The 20,824-nt window shown below is 37.3% G+C and overlaps 1 protein-coding gene across 1 annotated transcript; it reads left to right on the plus strand.

Annotated features, from left to right (window-relative positions):
- Positions 1–1,094: 1,094 nt before the first annotated feature.
- Positions 1,095–20,083, plus strand: LOC115424210 (rho GTPase-activating protein 44-like). The gene is made up of 9 exons (XM_030141329.1): positions 1,095–1,169; positions 6,459–6,661; positions 8,306–8,353; positions 12,497–12,514; positions 12,598–12,786; positions 13,918–14,430; positions 16,291–16,436; positions 17,563–17,964; positions 19,706–20,083. Exons 1-9 carry the CDS (start codon positions 1,095–1,097, stop codon positions 19,858–19,860), a joined length of 1,749 nt encoding a protein of 582 aa, XP_029997189.1. The 3' UTR covers positions 19,861–20,083.
- Positions 20,084–20,824: the final 741 nt, after the last annotated feature.

Raw genomic sequence — 20,824 nt, forward strand, 5'->3', positions numbered from 1 at the left:
AGTGGAAGATTTTTCTTCCTAAGTGAAATGTGAAGAAAGTAGATGGTTAGTTGTGGTGGAAAATTATTATTTACAGTCAGAGCATGAAAAATATTTTAGAAATTTAGAGGTAGAACATTTAAAATCATAGTCATGGATTAAAAAAAAACAAAAACAAAATTAGTGTTGAGAAAAAATTAAGTAAAAACCATTTTATTTAAACCAAAATAATATATTTATATTTAGTTATGACAATATAAAACTATATTATGACATTTGTCATTATTGTTTTGTTTTGTTCTGTTAGAAAAGAAACACCTGAATTCAACGTGTCCCAATACTGTTGTCTATATAGTGTATGACTTAGGCAATTATGCAATTAACCAAATGCATGTAATATTATACAGTCACAGAAAAAAAATTATTAGACCACCCCTTGTTTTCTTCAATTTCTTGTTCATTTTAATGCCTGGTACAACTAAAGGTACATTTGTTTGGACAAATATAATAATAACAACAAAAATAGCTCATAACAGTTTAATTTCAGAGCTAATATCTTTCAATTTTCCATGTTTTCTTGATAATAACCAAAATCACTTCCTATGTCATTGTACTGACAAAAACAGTGCTTTTAGGCATTCCATATTTTCTTTTCTGTCTGTTTTAGTCACATGATACACACAGGAGTTAGTACTGGATTGCATAACCATTGTTTTTGATGACTTTTGATGGTCTAATAATTTTTTCCGCAACTGTAGATGGACTGGGCAAAGATAAAAATATGAAAGTGTATACATATAGTGTGGGATCTCTTCATAATAATAATAATAATAATAATAATAATAATTGGTTTTATATAGTGCTTTTCTAGGTGCTCAAAGACGTACTGTAAGGTCATGTCAGGTCATAAAATAGACACTAAAATAATTTTCTCTCAATCAAAACAAAACCAAATAATATTGTTTGGGAACGCACCTGTGGCTGAAGCCGCCTTTGTAAACTACACTGATTACGATGGAACAACGATCCCTTCAGTGGGTCTTTGTTGAGGGAAAAGGCAGAAGAATCGGTATGTGTGGCTCGGTTGTTTCTTGAACCAGTCGTGTCATTTGATCATGCGTTCAGCGTTATCAGGGACTCCAGAGGGTTCCCTACGCTGGTTTGAACGACAGAGAAAGACAGAAAACCCTGTGTTTATACAGAGATACACTGAACAAGGAGGCAGCAGAGGCTAATGCTGCACCGTAAAAAAAAAAATCTGTAATTTAACCGAATTTTCACTGTTTATTTTACAGTTTTTTCCTGTGTTTTTAAGAAACAGGAAAATATCAAAGAAATGACAAAAACAGACTGTGATTTTACATGTCAAATGTAAAATAACACAAAAAAACAAAAACAAAAACTGTAACTGTGAATAACCAAAAAAATTCAAATCCTTGTTGTTGTTTGGTGTGTTCAAGTTCACAGTTCATGTTCAACATCCTAAATCTCTTATTGATGTACATTCTGAGTGCCTTATTTAGTAAAAATCTGTCAAAATTTAATTCCTCTGTCTTTTTCTGTTATTCCACCCTATTTTGACCCTAAAACACACAGTAAAACAAAACCACACTGTAAAAAAAAATCTATAATTTAACCGAATTTTCACTGTTTATTTTACAGTTTTTTCCTGTATTTTTAAGAAACAGGAAAATATCAATGAAATTACAAAAACAGACTGTGATTTTACACGTCAAATGTAAAATAACACGAAAAAAACTAACTGTAAATAACCAAAAAAATTCAGTTTTTTAAAAGATTTTTTTTTTCTTTTTTCACAGAAAAATACAGTTAAAATACATTTGCAAATGTATCATAATTTCACAAATATTTCTTTTCTATTTATGAGATTAAACTGTTAATTTAAAGTTTAATACTGTAAAAAAAAAAAAAAAAAAAAAAAAAAAATCAATAAATAAAATGAGATAAAATTACTGACAATTAACCATAAAAGAAGTATTTGTTCGGTAAGTTCAACAAGACTTGTTTAATTGACTAATATGTTGTGTAATTACAGGAGGTTTCACTACAAAAAATGTTGAATAAATGTATTTTTATGAATGTATAACATGTATAAGCACTGATAAACTGTAAAGGTGAAAACTGACATGTACAATATAAATAGAAAAAAAGGAACGTGTCTGAAAAAATCAGTAAATAAATATATTTTCCTAAATTCTAGGAGTCACACATTTTTTGCCAGTATGGCTGTGAAATGGGCATTCAATTCTGTTCTAAGTAGTCTTAAAAAGGTCTTAAAAAGCCTTAAATTTAACTTGCAGAAACCTGTAGGAACTTAAAATATGTTCTAATGAAATTATTTGGTCATTGTGATTTTTTTCTTGAGATTAACTCAATATATATAGTATATATAGTTGTTGCACCTGGTTACAGGTGAAAACGGATGAGTATAAATATAAAAAAAAAAAAGGAATGTGTCTGAAAACAAAATCAGAGTAAATAAAGACATTTTCCTAAATTCTAGGAGTCATACATTTCTGCCAGTATGGCTGTGAAATGGGGATTAAATTCTGTTCTAAGTAGTCATAAAAAGGTCTTAAAAAGTCTTAAATTTAACTTGCAGAAACCTGTAAGAACAATGAAAATATCTTCTAATGAAATGATTGAGTCATTGTGATTTTTTTCTTGAGATAAACTCAATATATACAGTATATATAGTTGTTGCACCTGGTTACAGGTGAAAACGGATGAGTATAAATATAAAAAAAGGAATGTGTCTGAAAACAAAATCAGAGTAAATAAATACATTTTCCTAAATTCTAGGAGTCACACATTTTTGCCAGTATGGCTATGAAATAAGGATTAAATTCTGTTCTAAGTAGTCATAAAAAGGTCTTAAAAAGTCTTAAATTGAACTCGTAGAAACCTGTAAGAACAATGAAAATATCTTCTAATGAAATGATTGAGTCATTGTGATTTTTTTCTTGAGATAAACTCAATATATACAGTATATATAGTTGTTGCACCTGGTTACAGGTGAAAACGGATGAGTATAAATATAAAAAAAGGAATGTGTCTGAAAACAAAATCAGAGTAAATAAATACATTTTCCTAAATTCTAGGAGTCATACATTTCTGCCAGTATGGCTGTGAAATGGGGATTAAATTCTGTTCTAAGTAGTCATAAAAAGGTCTTAAAAAGTCTTAAATTGAACTTGTAGAAACCTGTAGGAACAATGAAAATATCTTCTAATGAAATGTTTTTGTCAATGTGATTTATTCTTGAGATAAACTTAATATATACAGTATATATAGTTATTGCACCTGGTTAAAGGTGAAAACTGATGTGTATAAACAGAAAAAAAGAAAAATATGTCTGAAAACATAACTGGAGTAAATAAATACATTTTCCTAAATTCTAGGAGTGACAATTTTTTGCCAGTATGGCTGTGAAATGGGGATTAAATTATGTTCTAAGTAGTCTTAAAAAGGTCTTAAAAAGTATTAAATTGAACTTGTAGAAACCAGTAGGAACAATGAAAATATCTTCTAATGAAATGATTGAGTCAATGTGATTTATTCTTGAGAAAAATACAATATATACAGCAGGGGTGTCAAACTCATTTTCTTCTGGGGGCCACATTCAGCCCAATTTAACCTGACGTGGGCCAGACCAGTAAAATAATAGCATGATAGCCAATAAATAATGACAACTGCAAATTGTTTTAGTGCAAAAAATAACATTCAATTATGCCGATATTTACATTTACAAACTATCCAAACCAAAAGGATGTGAATAACCTGAAAAAAATGGAATTTGTTAAGAAATATAAGTAAAATTTTATCAATATTATGCTTCGATTTATCATTTCTACATGTGCATTACAGATCAGATTTACAAAGGCACAAAACATTTTGTAACAAGTAGAATATTGTTAAAATTGCATTTAATTTTCTTCAGACATTTCAGGTTGTTCATATGTGTTCAAGCTATTCACATTTTAAAGGATAGTTTGTTAATGTAAACATTTTCATAATTTGATGTTTTTTGCATGAAATCAAAGAGAAAAAAATGGTGTTGTCATTATTTATAGGTTATTATACGATATTATTTTTGAGTTGGATGCCCTCATTTTCATTTACACAAATACTTCAAATACACAAAATATTTTAGTAACTGGCAGAATATTGGCAAAATTGCACTTACTTCTCTTAGGACATCTCTAGTTTTTCATTTTTTTTTTTTTTTTTGTGTCATTATTTGTAGGTTTTTATGGTAGTATTTTACTGATCTGACCCACTTGAGACTAAAGTAAGGCTTTATATGCGCCCTAAAATAAAAGGATTGACTGTTAATATCTTGAGTGTAATTTTTGCATTTCACAAATTCATCCCACGGGCCGGATTGGAGCCTTTGGCGGGCCAGTTTTGGCCCCCGGGCCGCATGTTTGACACCTGTGATATACAGTATAACTAGTGATCGTACCTGGTTAAAGGTGAAAACTAACGGCACAAAACATTTTGTAACAAGTAGAATATTGTTAAAATTGCATTTAATTTTCTTCAGACATTTCAGGTTGTTCATATTAGTTCAAGCCATTCACATTTTAAAGGATAGTTTGTTAATGTAAACATTTTCATAATTTAACCCTTTCATGCATACTGGTCACTACAGTGGACAGCTATTCTACAGCTTTTCTCTTCTATATTCATGGATTTTGTTGTTTTCGTTGTTTGTTTGTTTTTTTTTCACACATATCTTTATTAAAGTTTTAAGACACTACATATCTTTTCTGACATGAATTGGTAACATTTTGTAGATCTCTTCTGAGCATAAACCCCTAGAATCACAAAGCCCTCCCCATAGTTTTCACACAATTTATCAGTAAATACATGTTTCTGTGCGTCAAAAATTAAATGTGTGGTGTGAATGGACATTTTTGCAACTTCATGAAAAATAGGTCCATAAGAATTTTTTTTTTTTTTCATTATTATTATTTCATGTATTTTTTAAATTGTTTAAATTATTTTATTTTTTTTTTTTAAATGTATTTTTCAGAAGAAAATTTTCAATTGCATTGTTTTTTTCATGCCTGAAGAAGAATAAAAACACTCAGGAAGAAATTTTGATTAAGGTTCTCATAATTCGTGCATGAAAGGGTTAATGTTTTTTGCACTAAATCAAAGAGAAAAAAAAAGTGGTGTTGTCATTATTTATAGGTTATCATGATATTATTTTTGAGTTTGATGCCCTAATTTTCACTTACACAAATACTTCAAATACACAAAATATTTTAGTAACTGGCAGAATATTGGCAAAATTGCACTTACTTCTCTTAGGACATCTCTAGTTTTTCATTTTTTTTTTTTTTTGTGTCATTATTTGTAGGTTTTTATGGTAGTATTTTACTGATCTGACCCACTTGAGACTAAAGTAAGGCTTTATATGCGCCCTAAAATAAAAGGATTGACTGTTAATATCTTGAGTGTAATTTTTGCATTTCACAAATTCATCCCACGGGCCGGATTGGAGCCTTTGGCGGGCCAGTTTTGGCCCCCGGGCCGCATGTTTGACACCTGTGATATACAGTATAACTAGTGATCGTACCTGGTTAAAGGTGAAAACTAACGGCACAAAACATTTTGTAACAAGTAGAATATTGTTAAAATTGCATTTAATTTTCTTCAGACATTTCAGGTTGTTCATATTAGTTCAAGCTATTCACATTTAAAAGGATAGTTTGTTAATGTAAACATTTTCACAATTTAATGTTTTTTGCACCAAATCAAAGAGAAAAAAAGTGGTGTTGTCATTATTTATAGGTTATTATGATATTATTTTTGAGTTTGATGCCCTAATTTTCACTTACACAAATACATCAAATACACAAAATATTTTAGTAACTGGCAGAATATTGGCAAAATTGCACTTACTTCTCTTAGGACATCTCTAGTTTTTCATTTTTTTTTTTTTTGTGTCATTATTTGTAGGTTTTTATGGTAGTATTTTACTGATCTGACCCACTTGAGACTAAAGTAAGGCTTTATATGTGCCCTAAAATAAAAGGATTGACTGTTAATATCTTGAGTGTAATTTTTGCATTTCACAAATTCATCCCACGGGCCGGATTGGAGCCTTTGGCGGGCCAGTTTTGGCCCCCAGGCCACATGTTTGACACCTGTGATATACAGTATAACTAGTGATTGCACCTGGTAAAAGGTGAAAACTGATGTGTATAAATAGAAAAAAGAGGAATTTGTCTGAAAATAAAATTATTCCAACTCTGTGCTCAACAGTTTATTACCATCTGCTTTTACTTACCAACTTGAAAGGGTATTTTATTTATTTATCATTTCAAATTGTTATCTCATTCCCATCCCTGCAGCGTAGATTGTAATATTTCAGACTAATGTTCTACAGTAAAAACACACTTAGCTCAACAAACAGCCTAAAACAGTAACAGACTATGCACTCATAGAGTTTGTGCTCCTCCCCAGACATTGAATTCAACCTGACGGGCAGCTACGGCAGCCCGGTCCACACCAACCACAACTCCAACTACAGCTCCATGCCCTCCCCAGACATGGACCAATCCGATCGCAAGCAGCAGCACGACCAGAGCCGGCGCCCACTAAGCGTCGCCACTGATAACATGATGCTGGAGTTTTACAAGAAGGATGGGTATGATGCCAAGTGCATCCTTCTGCTAAACCACCTCTGACTCTCTGCCTCTTTATTTTGTTTTTTTCTCTCCTCGATTTCCGCCTCCGCATGCTCTCAAACATCTGATATTAAGTCTGATATTTGACAAGGGTGACTATTTCACAACTAAAGAGGAGGTGAGGTAAGGTAAGGGGAGGTAATGAAGGGAAAGGAAAGGATAAGATAGGGTAAGGTAAGGTAAGGGAGAGAAAAGATAAGATAAGGGGAGGTAATGAAGGGAAAGGAAATGATAAGGTAAGGGAAATATAAGACTAGATAAGATAAGGGAAGGTAATAAAGGTACAGATAAGGAAAGGAAAGGAAAGGAAAGGAAAGGAAAAGAGAAGAAAAGGTAAGATAAGGTAAGGAAATGGAAAGATAAAATAAGATAAAGGAAGGTAGTAAAAGGAAAGGAAAGGTAAGAGAAGGCAATGAATGTAAAGGAAAGATAAGATAAGTTAAGATAAGGGAAGGTAATGATAAAATAAGGAAAGAAAAAGATAAGATAAGGTAATGATAAAATAAGGAAAGAAAAAGATAAGATACGGTAATGAAAGATAAGACAAGATAAGATAAGGGAAGGGAAGGTAATAAAGGTACAGATAAGATAAGGAAAGGAAAGGAAAAGAAAAGGTAAGATAAGGTAAGGTAGTGGAAAGATAAAATAAGATAAGATAAGGGAAGGTAATAAAAGGAAAGGAAAGGCAAGATAAGGTAATGAATGTAAAGGAAAGATAAGATAAGGGAAGGTAATGATAAGATAAGGAAAGGAAAAGATAAGGTAAGGTAATGGAAAGATAAGATGAGATAGGGGAAGGTAATGACAGGAAATGTAAAATAAGGTAATGAAAGTAAAGGAAAGGAAAGATAAGATAAGGGAAGGTAATGAAGGTAATGATAAGATGAGGAAAGGAAAAGATGAGGTAAGGTAATGGAAAGATAAGATGAGATAGGGGAAGGTAATGAAGGTACAGATAAGATTAGATAAGATAAGGGAAGGTAATGACAGGAAATGTAAAATAAGGTAATGAAGGTAAAGGAAAGGAAAGATAAGATAAGATAATAAAGGTAAAGCTAAGGAAAGGAAAAGATAAAGTAAGGTAATGGAAAGAAAAGATGAGATACGGAAAGGTAATGAAGGTACAGATAAGATAAGGTAAAATAAGATAAGGAGAGGGGAGGTAATGATGGTGCAGATAAGATAAGGGAAGGTACAGATAAGATAAGAGAAGGGTAGGGAATGAAAGGAAGGGAATGGAAAGGAAAGATAAGAAGATAAGATAAGGAAATGAAGGAAAAATAAAGGAAAAGGTAAGGTAAGGCAAGGTAATAGAGAGATAAGATAAGATATGGAAAGGTTATGAAGGTACAGATAAGATAAGGGAAGTTAATGAAAGGAAAGGAAAGATAAGATACGGTAATGAAGGTAAAGGAAAGGAAAGATGAGGTAATGTAATGAAGGTAAAGGAAAGGAAAAATAAGGTAAGGTGATGGAAAGATAAGATGAGTTAAGATAAGGGAAGATAAGCTTTTATTTATCCCACCATGGGTAAAGTTCACAGTTAGCTGCAGCAAAAATACACTAAGCCAGTATCCTCCAACTAAAGCCGGTTACCTTTGCAGAGTATTCACGCATCCAGTGAATCCTGACCCCCGCCAGCCCACGCAGAGGTGATACTTCCATTGTATATGTGGCTTTTCCATCATTCCAGCTCATAGATTCACATCCTGCTTTATCACATTTCATCACATGACAAACCTGACAACAAGCCTCATTTGAATACATGGCACTGAACCGCATTGAGTGGCATTGTCTCCATGGCAACATGTCTCTGATGGAGGGCTGCTGGTTACCTCTGTTTTTCTCAGGAAATATTTTCTCCAGTGCTAACTTACCATCCTCCCACCCACCCCCCCCCCCAGCCCCTCCTTCACAGTCTGGCTAGCGCATCACCTGGCCTGACTCATTCATCCAGCCAGTGGAAAAGCACTGGCAGCAATTAATATCACTATTCTCCGCCAGCATCGAATTAAAACTGTTCATCTTGAAACAAGCAGCTATCAGTAATAACAGAGTGTGTATCTTTTTACCATAATGAGCTTCTTAGGATAAAGAGTGTTTGCCCTCTGTATTTCTCTGAGACCATTTACATCAATTAGACAAAACAGGCATTGTAATTGGTGCTTAGTAGATAAGTGCAGGCTGGTTATTTGTGCTGACATCCTGTCACCTCTGTAATATCCTTTCTGCTTCACGCTGCCACTGTGGATCTCATCTTATTCCTATATATACTATATGCTATAAATGGACAATAATGTATTGTTTCAGGCAAGGGCTGTGCAATATGACCAAACTAGAAAAGCACTCGGAGAGCGCAGACCGCCGCCAAGGCAGATCAAAACATAGATGACAACATAACCTCCTTGGCGGAGGTAATTATGAGATAAAATGTTGAAATTATGATAAAAAGTCATAATTATGAGATAAGAAATTGAAATTATGAGATTAAAAGTCATAATTATGAGATTAAAAAAAGTCAAAGTTATGAGATAAAAAGTCATAATTATGAGGGGGGAAAAAAGTCAGAATTATGAGATAAAAGTCAAAATTATGATAAAAAGTCATAATTATGAGATAAGAAGGTGAAATTATGATATTAAAAGTCATAATTATGACATAAAAAGTCAAAATTGAGATAAAAAGTCGTGATTATGAGATTTTAAAAAAGTTAAATTATGATAAAAAGCCATAATTATGAGATTAAAAAAGTCAAAATTATGAGATAAAAAGTCATAATTATGGGATTAAAAGTCGACATTGTGATAAAAAGTCAGAATTATGACATGATTTGAAATTATGAGATAAAAGTAATAATTGCGAGATTAAAAGTCATGATTACGAGATTATTATTATTATTATCAATAATAATAATAATAATAATAATAATAATAATAATAATAATAATAATGATAATAATAATAATAATAATAATAATAATAATAATAATGATAATAATAATAATAATAATAATAATAATAATAATAATAATAATAATAAATTGCATTAATAAAGCACAAGACAGTCCAACAAAAAATTAAATACTGTATCTGGAATAAAAGACTATTTCATCTAAGTATATGTGAAAAATAACAAAAAAAAACACATGTAAGGTGAAAGGAACATTCTTTTAGAACATTAGAACATCACTTTTAGAACATTACAACAACATAAGTGCTGATCCAGACCCCTGTCCACATCCACATTATCCCTTTGAACGTCATTCCTTACATTAGTACCATTACTTCATGGTACCTCACAAACCTACAGACCCTGGAGACCACATTGGACCTGAGATCGTTGCCTCACTTTAACTGTTGCTATCACTAGTTGCTTTTCCATTGGACGTCTTCGCAAAACTTTACCAATATTTACTAAATGTCGAAAAAACAGAAGTGCATAATGTCAGTTTTTCGTTTAAATCACACATGCGATGATTTGTTTATTTATTATCACGAGACAACGCAAGAAGTCTTTCCATAAGCACATTGACGAACGTAAATATGGTGTTGATTTACAGATATATTCATTATTATTATTATTATTATTATATATTACCCCTCTATTTCGTACTAAATTAAAAAATTATCGGGTTTCCTGATGTGTCCACACATAAAACACGTTTCTTCTTCTTCTTTGCTTGTTGTAACGTACATCAACACCCGTTTTTTTATTCACCTGACTCTAGCTGCGAAAAAAGGTCTTTCCATTGTAATTTTGCGTGACAAACCATTTGGGCTACGCCTAAAAAACCACCTCTTGCCAGCGCAAAAACTTTTAACGGAAAAATTAGACTTTTGGCGATATTGTCGTTTTTCTGTTAGGTAAATTTTTATGCACAAGTAATATTTGCACGATTTGGGGGTCAATGAAAAAGCCACTACTGTTTCTCTATTTAAAGAAAAAGAACAATGCAGAATGTCAGTTTTTTACTATTAAATCACAAATGCGATGATTTGTTTATTTATTATCACGAGATGACACGAGAAGTCATTCCATAAGCACAGCGACGAACGTAAATACGGTGTTGATTTACAGATATATTCATTATTATTGTATATTACCCCTCTATCTCGTACTAAATTAAAAAATTATTGGGTTTTCTGGTGTGTCCACACATACCGCAACATGTTTCTTCTTCTTCACTTGTAACATCCGTCAACATCTGTTTTTTAAATTCATCTAACTCTAGTTGCGAAAAAAGATCTTTCCATTGCAGTTTTGCTTGACATACCATTTGCGCTACGCCCGAAAAACCACCTCTTGCCAGCGCAAAAACTTTCAAGGGATAAATGAGACTTTTGGTGATATTGTCGTTTTTCTATTAGGGTAAATTTTTATGCGCAAGTAATATTTGCGCGATTTGAGGGTCAATGAAAAAGTGACTACTGTTTCTCTATTTAAAGCAAAAGAACAATTTAAATGTCAGTTTTTTATCATTAAATCACAAATGCAATGATTTGTTTATTTATTATCACGAGATGACACGAGAAGTCATTCCATAAGCACAGCAACGAACGGAAATATGGTGTTGATTTACAGATATATTCATTATTATTATTATATATTACCCCTCTATCTCGTACTAAATTAAGAAATGATCCGGTTTCCTGGTGTGTCCACACATACCGCGACATGTTTCTTCTTCTTCTTCGCTTGTTGTAACATCCGTTTTTTTAATTCACCTGACTCTAGTTGCGAAAAAAGGTCTTTCCATTGCAATTTTGCGTGACAAACCATTTGCGCTACGCCTAAAAAACCACCTCTGGCCAGCGCAAAAACTTTTAACGGAAAAATGAGACTTTTGGCGATATTGTCGTTTTTCTATTAGGTAAATTTTTATGCACAAGTAATATTTGCACGATTTGAGGGTCAATGAAAAAGCCACTACTTTTTCTCTATCTAAAGAAAAAGAACAATGCAGAATGTCAGTTTTTTACCATCAAATCACAAATGCGATGATTTGTTTATTTATTATCACGAGATGACATGAGAAGTCATTCCATAAGCACAGCGACGAACGTAAATATGGTGTTGATTTACAGATATATTCATTATTATTATATATTACCCCTCTATCTCATACTAAATTAAAAAATGATCAGGTTTCCTGGTGTGTCCACACATACCGCGACGTTTCTTCTTCTTCGCTTGTTGTAACGTCTGTCAACTCTAGTTGCGAAAAAAAGTCTTTCCATTGCAGTTTTGCTTGATATACCATTTGCGCTACGCCCGAAAAACCACCTCTTGCCAGTGCAAAAACTTTTAATTATAAAAAAAATGATACTTTTGGCGAAATTGTCAATTTTTCATTAGGTAAATTTTTATGCGCAAGTTATAATTGCGCAATTTGAGGGTTAATGAAAAAGCGACTATTGTCTTATAATGTGTGTGGAAAGGACCAAAAATAGTTACTTACCCAACAAAGGGTTAACTGTAAATCAAAGCTGCGTAATAAATATAACTGTTTGACAAGTAAACAACACCACCTGCGTTCGTGCTCTGTGGAAAAACACAAAGCGTCATCCGAATAATGACAACTGTTACCGTAAAAATCGATTTTCGACACAATAGAGATAAAATATGAAACAATGAACATTTTTTCCATTTGACTGTCTATTGCACGGCCCTAATGTAAAAGTTAAGTGCATCCATTTCCATGTGTATTTGTGGTGGTTTTAGTCAGGTTTCTATGACCTGTGTGTGCATTACTTTTGACCTCATATCCCTTTTACCTCTCTCCTCTACTAATGCAGCATTAGGAAGATACAAAGGTACTGTATCATGTCCTTTTCCCGCTAAACCCCCTCCTCTTTTAACATCATATATGACCTTATGTAATTATCCTTGCCTCCAGTATGGGTGTGCGGGTTATGGATACCTCCTGGGTGTCTCGGAAGGGATCATCCACGTTGGCGCGTAAAGCCTCCTCCACCCCGCCGGGCATGCAGGGCTCTGGATCCCCCGCAGACTCGCTGATCCCCGAGCAACCTGGGGAGCTCACCACCTCCCCCTCGGCAACACCGCCCCCGGGAGAAAGGGTTTGGTAAGTCAACAGGGAGACACCGCTTTACAGTCGTTCACTCCAGCTCATACGTATCGTCATGACCATCATCATCCTCACCATCATCAACCTCTTCAGCTTTGTATGATGAAGATCCTTGGCTGTGATAATCATACTCCAGTTAATTTGCAACGCTTCCATGTAATGTATCTGTCAACACCGTCATGTCTCATATTCCGTTTATTTAAGATTTCTCCACTTTTCTTCGTGTTTTTTTTCCCTGTGGTCTGTCCGATTTCTATCACTTTTGGGTGATTTAACGGCTCTAAACTCGGAGGGGTTCTTCTCGTCCATTTCGTACATGGACGTTTTGTTTCGATAAATCGCAGTATGCTTTAGTCTGCAAGTTCTTGTCAGCATGCTACTTATTCCAGTATCCTATTGATGTGGCTTGGCATTATCAGCTTTAGTCGTGATTTATTTTCCATTTCTGTTGACACTGATTTCACCATTTTTTTCCCCTATGGTATGATTATCATAGTTGAACACATGAATGATCACTTCATGGTCGCTGGCTCTGCCTGTGTGGCAGAAAAGAGATAATATGGCTTCTGGCTTGGCTGGCTTCCCCTCCCTTCTCTCCTGTGGCTCTTTCAGCCAATGAAAGGGTTTTGTGTCTGTTCCACGCTGCCCTGGGCTGACGACAGGACCTGCAATGCAAACAAGTCACATAGGATTAAGGCAGATAGGGTTTCCATATGAAGCCGAGGGGAGATATTTACAGTAGTCATCAGTTCAGCTTGATATCATTGCAAGCTGCAGACCAGCACTTTGGCTGCAGAGACAGATCCTCACAGCTCCATGCAGTGTGCAGACACAAGGTGATCACAAAGGGAGTCCTACACACTTTTTTTCTTTTGCCAATATGACTTTCTTTTGCTGTTTCTTTGTGCTTGTCTTTGTATTTGCACTAAGCTGACTGTGTGCTAAGCTCAGTGCCCACTGCCCACAATAAAATGCTTTTTTTTTTTTCCTTCTTTTTTGAACACGGACCAACTAACACACTAACACCCTAATCATCCAAACAGCTTGTCCTATATCGCTCCAATGCGTCTCCCTGTTCAATCATCAGAGCTGTTTCTCTTGTGCTGTCTATTCTCTTAATATCTACAGCTCAGACAACGTGTCGCCCATTCGGCCGGACACCTCTCATGCCCACCCACCCCCTGGGGAGGACCGGCCACCCCCCCCTTACCCCACCTCCTCGTGCCACACTGCCCCACACCACTTCTATCCCAAACCCCCGCCCTGCGCTCGCCCCGTGGCACCAGGTCCAGAGTCTCAACCCCCCGCCTCACCCCCGCCCCCCTTGCGCTGGTCTGGCTTCATTCCCCCAGCCCCGCCCCCTTCCTCCTCTTCTTCCTCTTCCTCCTCGTCTCTTGACATCAATTCGAACCCCAAACCCAGCTGTCTACACTTCCCCAAGCACAGCCCCCCTGGTGACATGTCGCACGCCCCCCCGCCAGACACTAATGCGTCACCACTGTACATCAAAACCCCCTTGGTACTAACCCGCCATGACCAGTCCCTTGGCAACCCCCCTAGCCTTCCTTCGTCTGCGCCCCCGCCCCCACCGTGGGCTGCCTGTCCATGTGCCCGAGAGAGAGGACCCCCCAGGCTGACTAGGTAAATACAACACACCCTCGGCCTCTGTGGACGCATCACAGCGTGGCAGCTGTATGTCTCCTCTCCTGTAGCTTGCTGGCTCTGTTTTCTACTTGCTCTTTCCCTCCCCCTTCAAATTACATACTTCAGGTTCTGTAACATTCAGGTTGTCCAGGGATGCCTCTCGTGGGGGTTGCCTAGCAACTACAGATGTTACTGGTTTATATAGTTTGACGCTGGTGTTGAGTAGACAATAAATACATGGGAAATGCTGCATATGGCTATCAAATGACATATGAATGTATTTATTATTTTTTTAAACAGCAAAAACTGTGGTAAAGGTTTTGGTTTTTTTTTTTTGTAACTTTGGTATGGCAAGTGTGCAATAATGTCTCGCTACAACGCAATATAGAATATCTTTTGGCAGCACAAGAGTCTTCCAGCTACAACCAAAATGCTGACTTTGTGTAAAGTGACTGCGGCAGTATCCTACCCATAAGTCTTTGGTGTTACGATCATTCTCGACAGCGTGAATCATTACAACAATTCACTGTCAGCAATCAGGACAAGCTTGCTTGATAACGCTCTGTCTTGTCATTTGACTTCTTACTTGGATGGTAGATTTCCGGAGACACAGCTCAAAGTGACTGCACAAGATTGCAGTTAATTATATGTCACATGGTATCACTGAATGTCAATGCTATACTACAATATGTGTATGAGTTGTTTGTGTTTTAAATGTCAAGTTTTCTATTTACAGCTGCACACAGGCCGTTGTGTGTTAGAATATTCCTCCTGCTGATTTTACTTATAGATGAAACTATATGATACGGTAGCAAAAGAGAAAAATATGTACATTGGTGGGTCCTTCATTTCATGTACTTCACTTTCCTTTTCTTACATGTGCAATGTGTTAGATGAGGGTACTGGCTGTGCAAAAATAAGGTGTTTATACAACTGGATGTTTAGTTTGGACACTATGCTTGTGACTTTCAACAAGGGGCACTTCTGTTGTGTCAAGGGGGTATATAGCATACACCATGTACACATTTTAAAAAGGAACATTTTCAAATAGGATTACAAACCAATGTCACACTAGCCTTTGGTAAATGTGTGATTGTGCTCTAATGCCGTGTTTCCACTACATGGAACTGGCTCGACTCAACTCGACTCGGCTCGACTCGGGTACCAGGTCCTATTCCTGGAGACCATTTCCATTACAGGATACTACCGACTTTAGAGTAGCTGAACGTCATAGCGATGCGACGTGTTACCTCCGTGTCGTCTGCTCAGAGTTGCTGATAAACTCACTCGTTGCATGTTGTCTCATCAAGCTCATGCTGAATTTTTACGAACCATGGTGTAGTTTTGTGGGGTGTCACCATGTGGATTAACCTACAGCTATTTTCACTGGAAACTTCCGCATCTGTTTTTTGTAAAACGGTGGGTCACAGAGACGACTCTCTGACCAATCACTGGTCTGCAGTGTTTACACGTCACGTTTTAGTATCTGGTCCCCAGTACTGGAACCTCAGCGGAGGTGATACCAAAAAACTAGTACTGGGTACCAGATTCCCGGTCCTTTTTGTAATGGAAACGCAAAAAAGCCGAGTCGAACCGATATCATGTAGTGGAAACGTGGCATACACCAGGAAAAAATGGGTTGGGAACCATGACATTATGTTGTACCTGGTGAAACCTTGATTGACATCATTTTCTGATTTTCTGGTCGAAGGGAAACTTGTTGGGAATAGTTTGTTAAATTATGATGATGGTGATGGTGATGGTGGCACAGTTGGGGCACCAAGGTGATAAAGATGAAGTATCATAACGCATTGTGTTCCCTGCAGTTCAAGCACTAATGTCCACCTGTTTTTTCAGTTCACTGAAGAGTAAAGAGCTCTCCCCTGTAATTGGACACAAAGCCATCCAGGTGGCAGGTCCAACAGTTCCCCCCAGCAGTAGTCCTCAGAGCAGCAGCCAATGCCCCCACTCCACAGAGCACAGTCCACACAGTCTGCGTAAAGGTCAGTATTATCAGGTCTCATGTGGATCTTACGTTGACATTTTTACAGTAAACACTGATATTAGAGCTGCAACCGATTAATTGATTCAAAGTGATCCAAAAAAATCATTCAACCACAATTCTCCTGAATCAAAGCTTTGTTTCCTTCATTTCTCTGCTGTTAAACATTGGTTCCACTGTTGTGTTTCACACGGACGCTTATTGTGATGCACAAAGAAGCTTCAACTCAGGAAAACTGTAATACAATATCTCCTTTCAATCAATTTGACTCAATTAATCGAATCTGGAAATTTTTGCATTGGCTTCAAGGACCTAGTCCAGGGGTGTCAAACTCATTTTCTTTCAGGGGCCACATTCAGCTAAATTTGATCTCCAGTGGACCGGACCAGTAAAATAATAACAAAATAACATATAAATAATGACAACTCCAAATTGTTGTCTTTGTTTTAGAGTAAAGAAAAAAAAATAAATTATGAAAATACTTACTTTTATAAACTATCCAAACAAAAAAGATGTGAATAACCTGAAAAAAAAAAGAAATTTCTTTAGTAAAAAATAAGTGCAATTTTAACAATATTCTGCCTCATCTTATCATTTCTACATGTGCATTATGGAACCGAACTACAAAGACACTAAACACTGAGGAACAGGCAGAAAATAGTTCAAATTGTGCCTAATTTTCTTTAGACATTTCAGGTTGTTCATATTGGTTCAGGTTATTCACATTTTACTGTTACAGGATAGTTTGTAAATGTAAATATTTTCATAATTTAATGTTATTTTTTTGCACTAAAACAAAGACAAAATTTTGAAGTTAATTCAAGATTTTTTGCTAAATTTAAGATTTTTTTTATTTTTTATTTTTTTTGGCTTAATTGAAGATTTATTTACTTAATTGAAGATTTCTTTTGCGCAATTCAACATGTTTTCCGTAATTCAAGCTAATTTTTTTCTTTTTTGCTCAATTCAATTCAAGACTGTGGAATTTTTGACTTTGCAAATTCATCCCAGGGGCCGGACTGGACCCTTTGGCGGGCCGGATTTGGCCCCCAGGCCGTATGTTTGACACCTGTGACCTAGTCGATTAATCGGTTTCAGCTCTAACTGATATGACTGTTTGTTCACAGGTTCCAAGAAACTGGCCCCTGTGCCTCCCAAAGTCCCATATGGCCAGTCTGGTGGGATGTCCGACCAGTCCACAGGTCAGCCGTCACCAGTCAGCCTGTCCCCCACCCCTCCTAGTACCCCTTCTCCTTATGGACTGGCTTGCCCTCCGGGGCAGGTGCCCCCATCATCCCCTGGGCAAACCCCACTGGGGGCACCCCACTCACTTTCGTCCCCGCCTTCCCTGACCGGAACACTCACCAAATCGCGACCTGCCCCTAAGCCCAGGCAAAGGCCCAGCCTGCCCCCACCTCAGCCGCCAACAGCGCCCCCGGGGTTCACTGGCCCAGGCACAGCACCCATACCCCAGCCTCTGGAGCAGGGTCTTCTGGATGGCCTATCACCTGGGGAGAGCATGTCTACAGGTAAACATCATACCATGGCAACAACACCCCCTCCACCCCCACAGGTGGGGCTGCAGCGGCCCACTCTCAGACTCGCTGTGGCTCTGCCCAATGGAGACGGTGGACGTGTGTAGGACTGTGTAGGACTGTAGTTAAATGATACCCGTCCCCTTCAATGACTGTTCCCAAATGAATGTTTTGAATGAATAAAAGTTGCCTTTTAGACACAGATGCCTGAGGATGATACAAATGTAAATACTAGCAATTTTGTGCAGTCGTAGAAGCAGATCTCCTGACTGATGTATTCATTGCTTGTGTTATGTGATGATGTTTCTGGGTAATGTGTGGAAACATCAGAGAAGCATAGCTCGTCCTGCTTGTACTGAAGTTGCCATTAGATTCATCATGTGCTCTCTGTTTATCTGTGTTACCCAGACCCTCACTTGGCAGAGGTAGGTCAGAGGCTTACATTGTTCACACCAGTCCAGTCTCTTATTGAGTAGCAGGCGTGGAGGCGTAACCCCGAACCCCCGCATTATATCCACAGTTTGATGTTCTGATGATGAGGTGCTCTTGTCAATATATACCAGTCATTTGTCACTGTTATATTTATCATTCTCTTGTTCCCCCTGCTACTATTGTGTACCTTGCAGCTGTGTGAGGCCAGGGATTCAGTGTGGGCTAAGTGTGAGGGGGACTTTTAGGGTAAGCCAGACCGCCCCCGCCCCATGCGCTCCATCTCACTGCCTGGCCTCGTGTTGTGGCTGCCTCTGGGGTCTCCTGCTGCCTGCCTCAAACAAACACACCTGTAGCTTCAATTTTAGAGTATTTCCCAGCTTCCCTTTTTAAGCAGGTGAATATTATTGACTTCTTTGCATTCAACCGATGACGCATGGCTTAAGGACTTCCCAGAGTGCACCACACAGCGCTCACATTGCAGACGCCGTCACTTACAAAGGTCCATCCTAAAGACCCTCCTCCTTTTTTTCAACCATTTCCAGTCCCTTGCCAGCAAACATCCCCCTCTAACGTCCCTGCCACCGGTTTTTAGGGGGCCACAGGTAACCCCCTAGTCCTCCTTTGGCAGGTTCATCGCTTTTTTTTTATAACCTCTTACTACGCTGCCACGCTCCATCTCATTCCTACACAGGAGTAGTAGTCATCAGTTTCTGCTTGGGCTTGCTGCTTCCAGTACTATGAATGCAGCAGATCTTGAGTAAACCTATACTTAGGGTAAATACTGTTTCCGGTCCTCATGAGATTTCCATTGTTACTTTTAAGCCCACTTGGTGTCTTGGTGCCATTTTTTTCTCCACACACATCCTGTTGCCTCTGTGTTGGTTTACCTGGCCATTGTTGTAAACGTGTACAGTAATGTGTCACCGTGCAGTGCTTTTTGACTTGTTAATGTATTTTATCTGAAAAAAAAAAAACAAATTCTGTTGTGTTGTCTCAAAAGACACAAAGATATGACATATCACACGAGTTGGTTGAGTAGAAATGTGAGTAGCAATACACTGACAACATCCCTGTGTAGAATGTGAAGCACATGTAATCTACTAATTCCTTCAATCAGGGCAGACATCATATGCCACTTACCATAAATTCAGACTCAAAAAGATTAATATTATTTCTGCTTTCTTCCGTTTTTTACACACCATCGTCATCTCCATATGCCCTCTTCTCCTCTTCCTCCTCTCACCATCACCATCCCCATCATTCTGCTCACCATGCTCACCTCTCCCCACATGCTCACCATTAGATATCTTCAATTATGAAATCCCCTCCATCAATGTCAATCTGGACAGCCTCATCGATGAGTTCAGCGGTGCCCCCTGCAGGAGGTCCCTGGCAGTGACAGACTCTCCAGAGGGGGATGCTGTGCCTGAGGAGGAGCCCCAGAGCACCACTCTATGACCTCTGACCCTAAGGCATCACAGCTTACCAGCACCCCTATGGCTGTACATACTCTTTAACTGTCGCCGCCAAGGCCTGATGGAAAGAAAACACCAATTGGCCTCACCAATGCCCACCTGAAACCAGAACTCAAACCCTCCCTCACATCCGCTAGAGGCTGCGACGAAACTCATCCCTTACAATTGCTCGCTAGTCCATAAATAAATGTGACTACAAAACAAAATAAACACACAAACACCAAAATGCCATAGTGGAGGAACAGTTGCCTTTAGGAGGAGAGACTGGAATATAGATGAGTATTCAAATATTTTAATGGTTTCTCATTTGTTTTTTCGCTTTGCTTTTGTTCATATTTGTTGTTCGATGCAGTGGTCTGCATATCTGTGAGTGTTTTTTTTTATTATTTATTATTATTTCCTTTTTTGCCTTATTAGAACATGCAATCAAATTGCAATATGATAGTGATGAGTTGTACAACTTCTGGTCAGGGAAACTCAGAGCCTGACATGGTTAGGAGCAAAGCCCATCCTCAGGGTGAAACGAGAGACGGAGTGAGAGAGAATAGAGAATAGTCCGGTTATATTTGCTCACAGGGTATTCAAGCTTTGTGCACATTACAAAAAACGCTGAGCCCTACAGGCAGGTTTTGCATGCAGGATGAAACATTTAATGCAGTTTTAATTTTTACCGTCCCCCCCCCCCCCCCCGAGTCTTGACTTTCAGAGTTGCATTTTACAACTTTTATTAGTTAACATTTACCTACATACAGGTAAACCACTTTAAATCACTTTATACCAGCACATTATGAGAAGAATGTTATTGTAAATTAAAGTTTTTGAACTGTTATTCTGTTAAAGAACACAGCACCATAATGTGTTTGCATGACAAACCAATATGATTGAACTGCTTCGTGTCAAGGGCCTCAGAATGGCAGTGTTTTTCTTTTGTGTGAGTGTTTTTGTCG

The sequence above is a fragment of the Sphaeramia orbicularis genome, chromosome 8 (assembly GCF_902148855.1).
Source record: "Sphaeramia orbicularis chromosome 8, fSphaOr1.1, whole genome shotgun sequence".
NCBI lineage: Eukaryota > Metazoa > Chordata > Actinopteri > Kurtiformes > Apogonidae > Sphaeramia > Sphaeramia orbicularis.

Coding starts and splice junctions, on each gene's coding strand:
- LOC115424210 (XM_030141329.1), top strand. CDS start 1,095: ATGCGTTCAGCGTTATCAGGGACTCCAGAGGGTTCCCTACGCTGGTTT. Junction 1,170..6,458: donor AGAGAAAGACAGAAAACCCT/GTGTTTATACAG, acceptor ATGCACTCATAG/AGTTTGTGCTCCTCCCCAGA. Junction 16,437..17,562: donor TCCACACAGTCTGCGTAAAG/GTCAGTATTATC, acceptor GTTTGTTCACAG/GTTCCAAGAAACTGGCCCCT.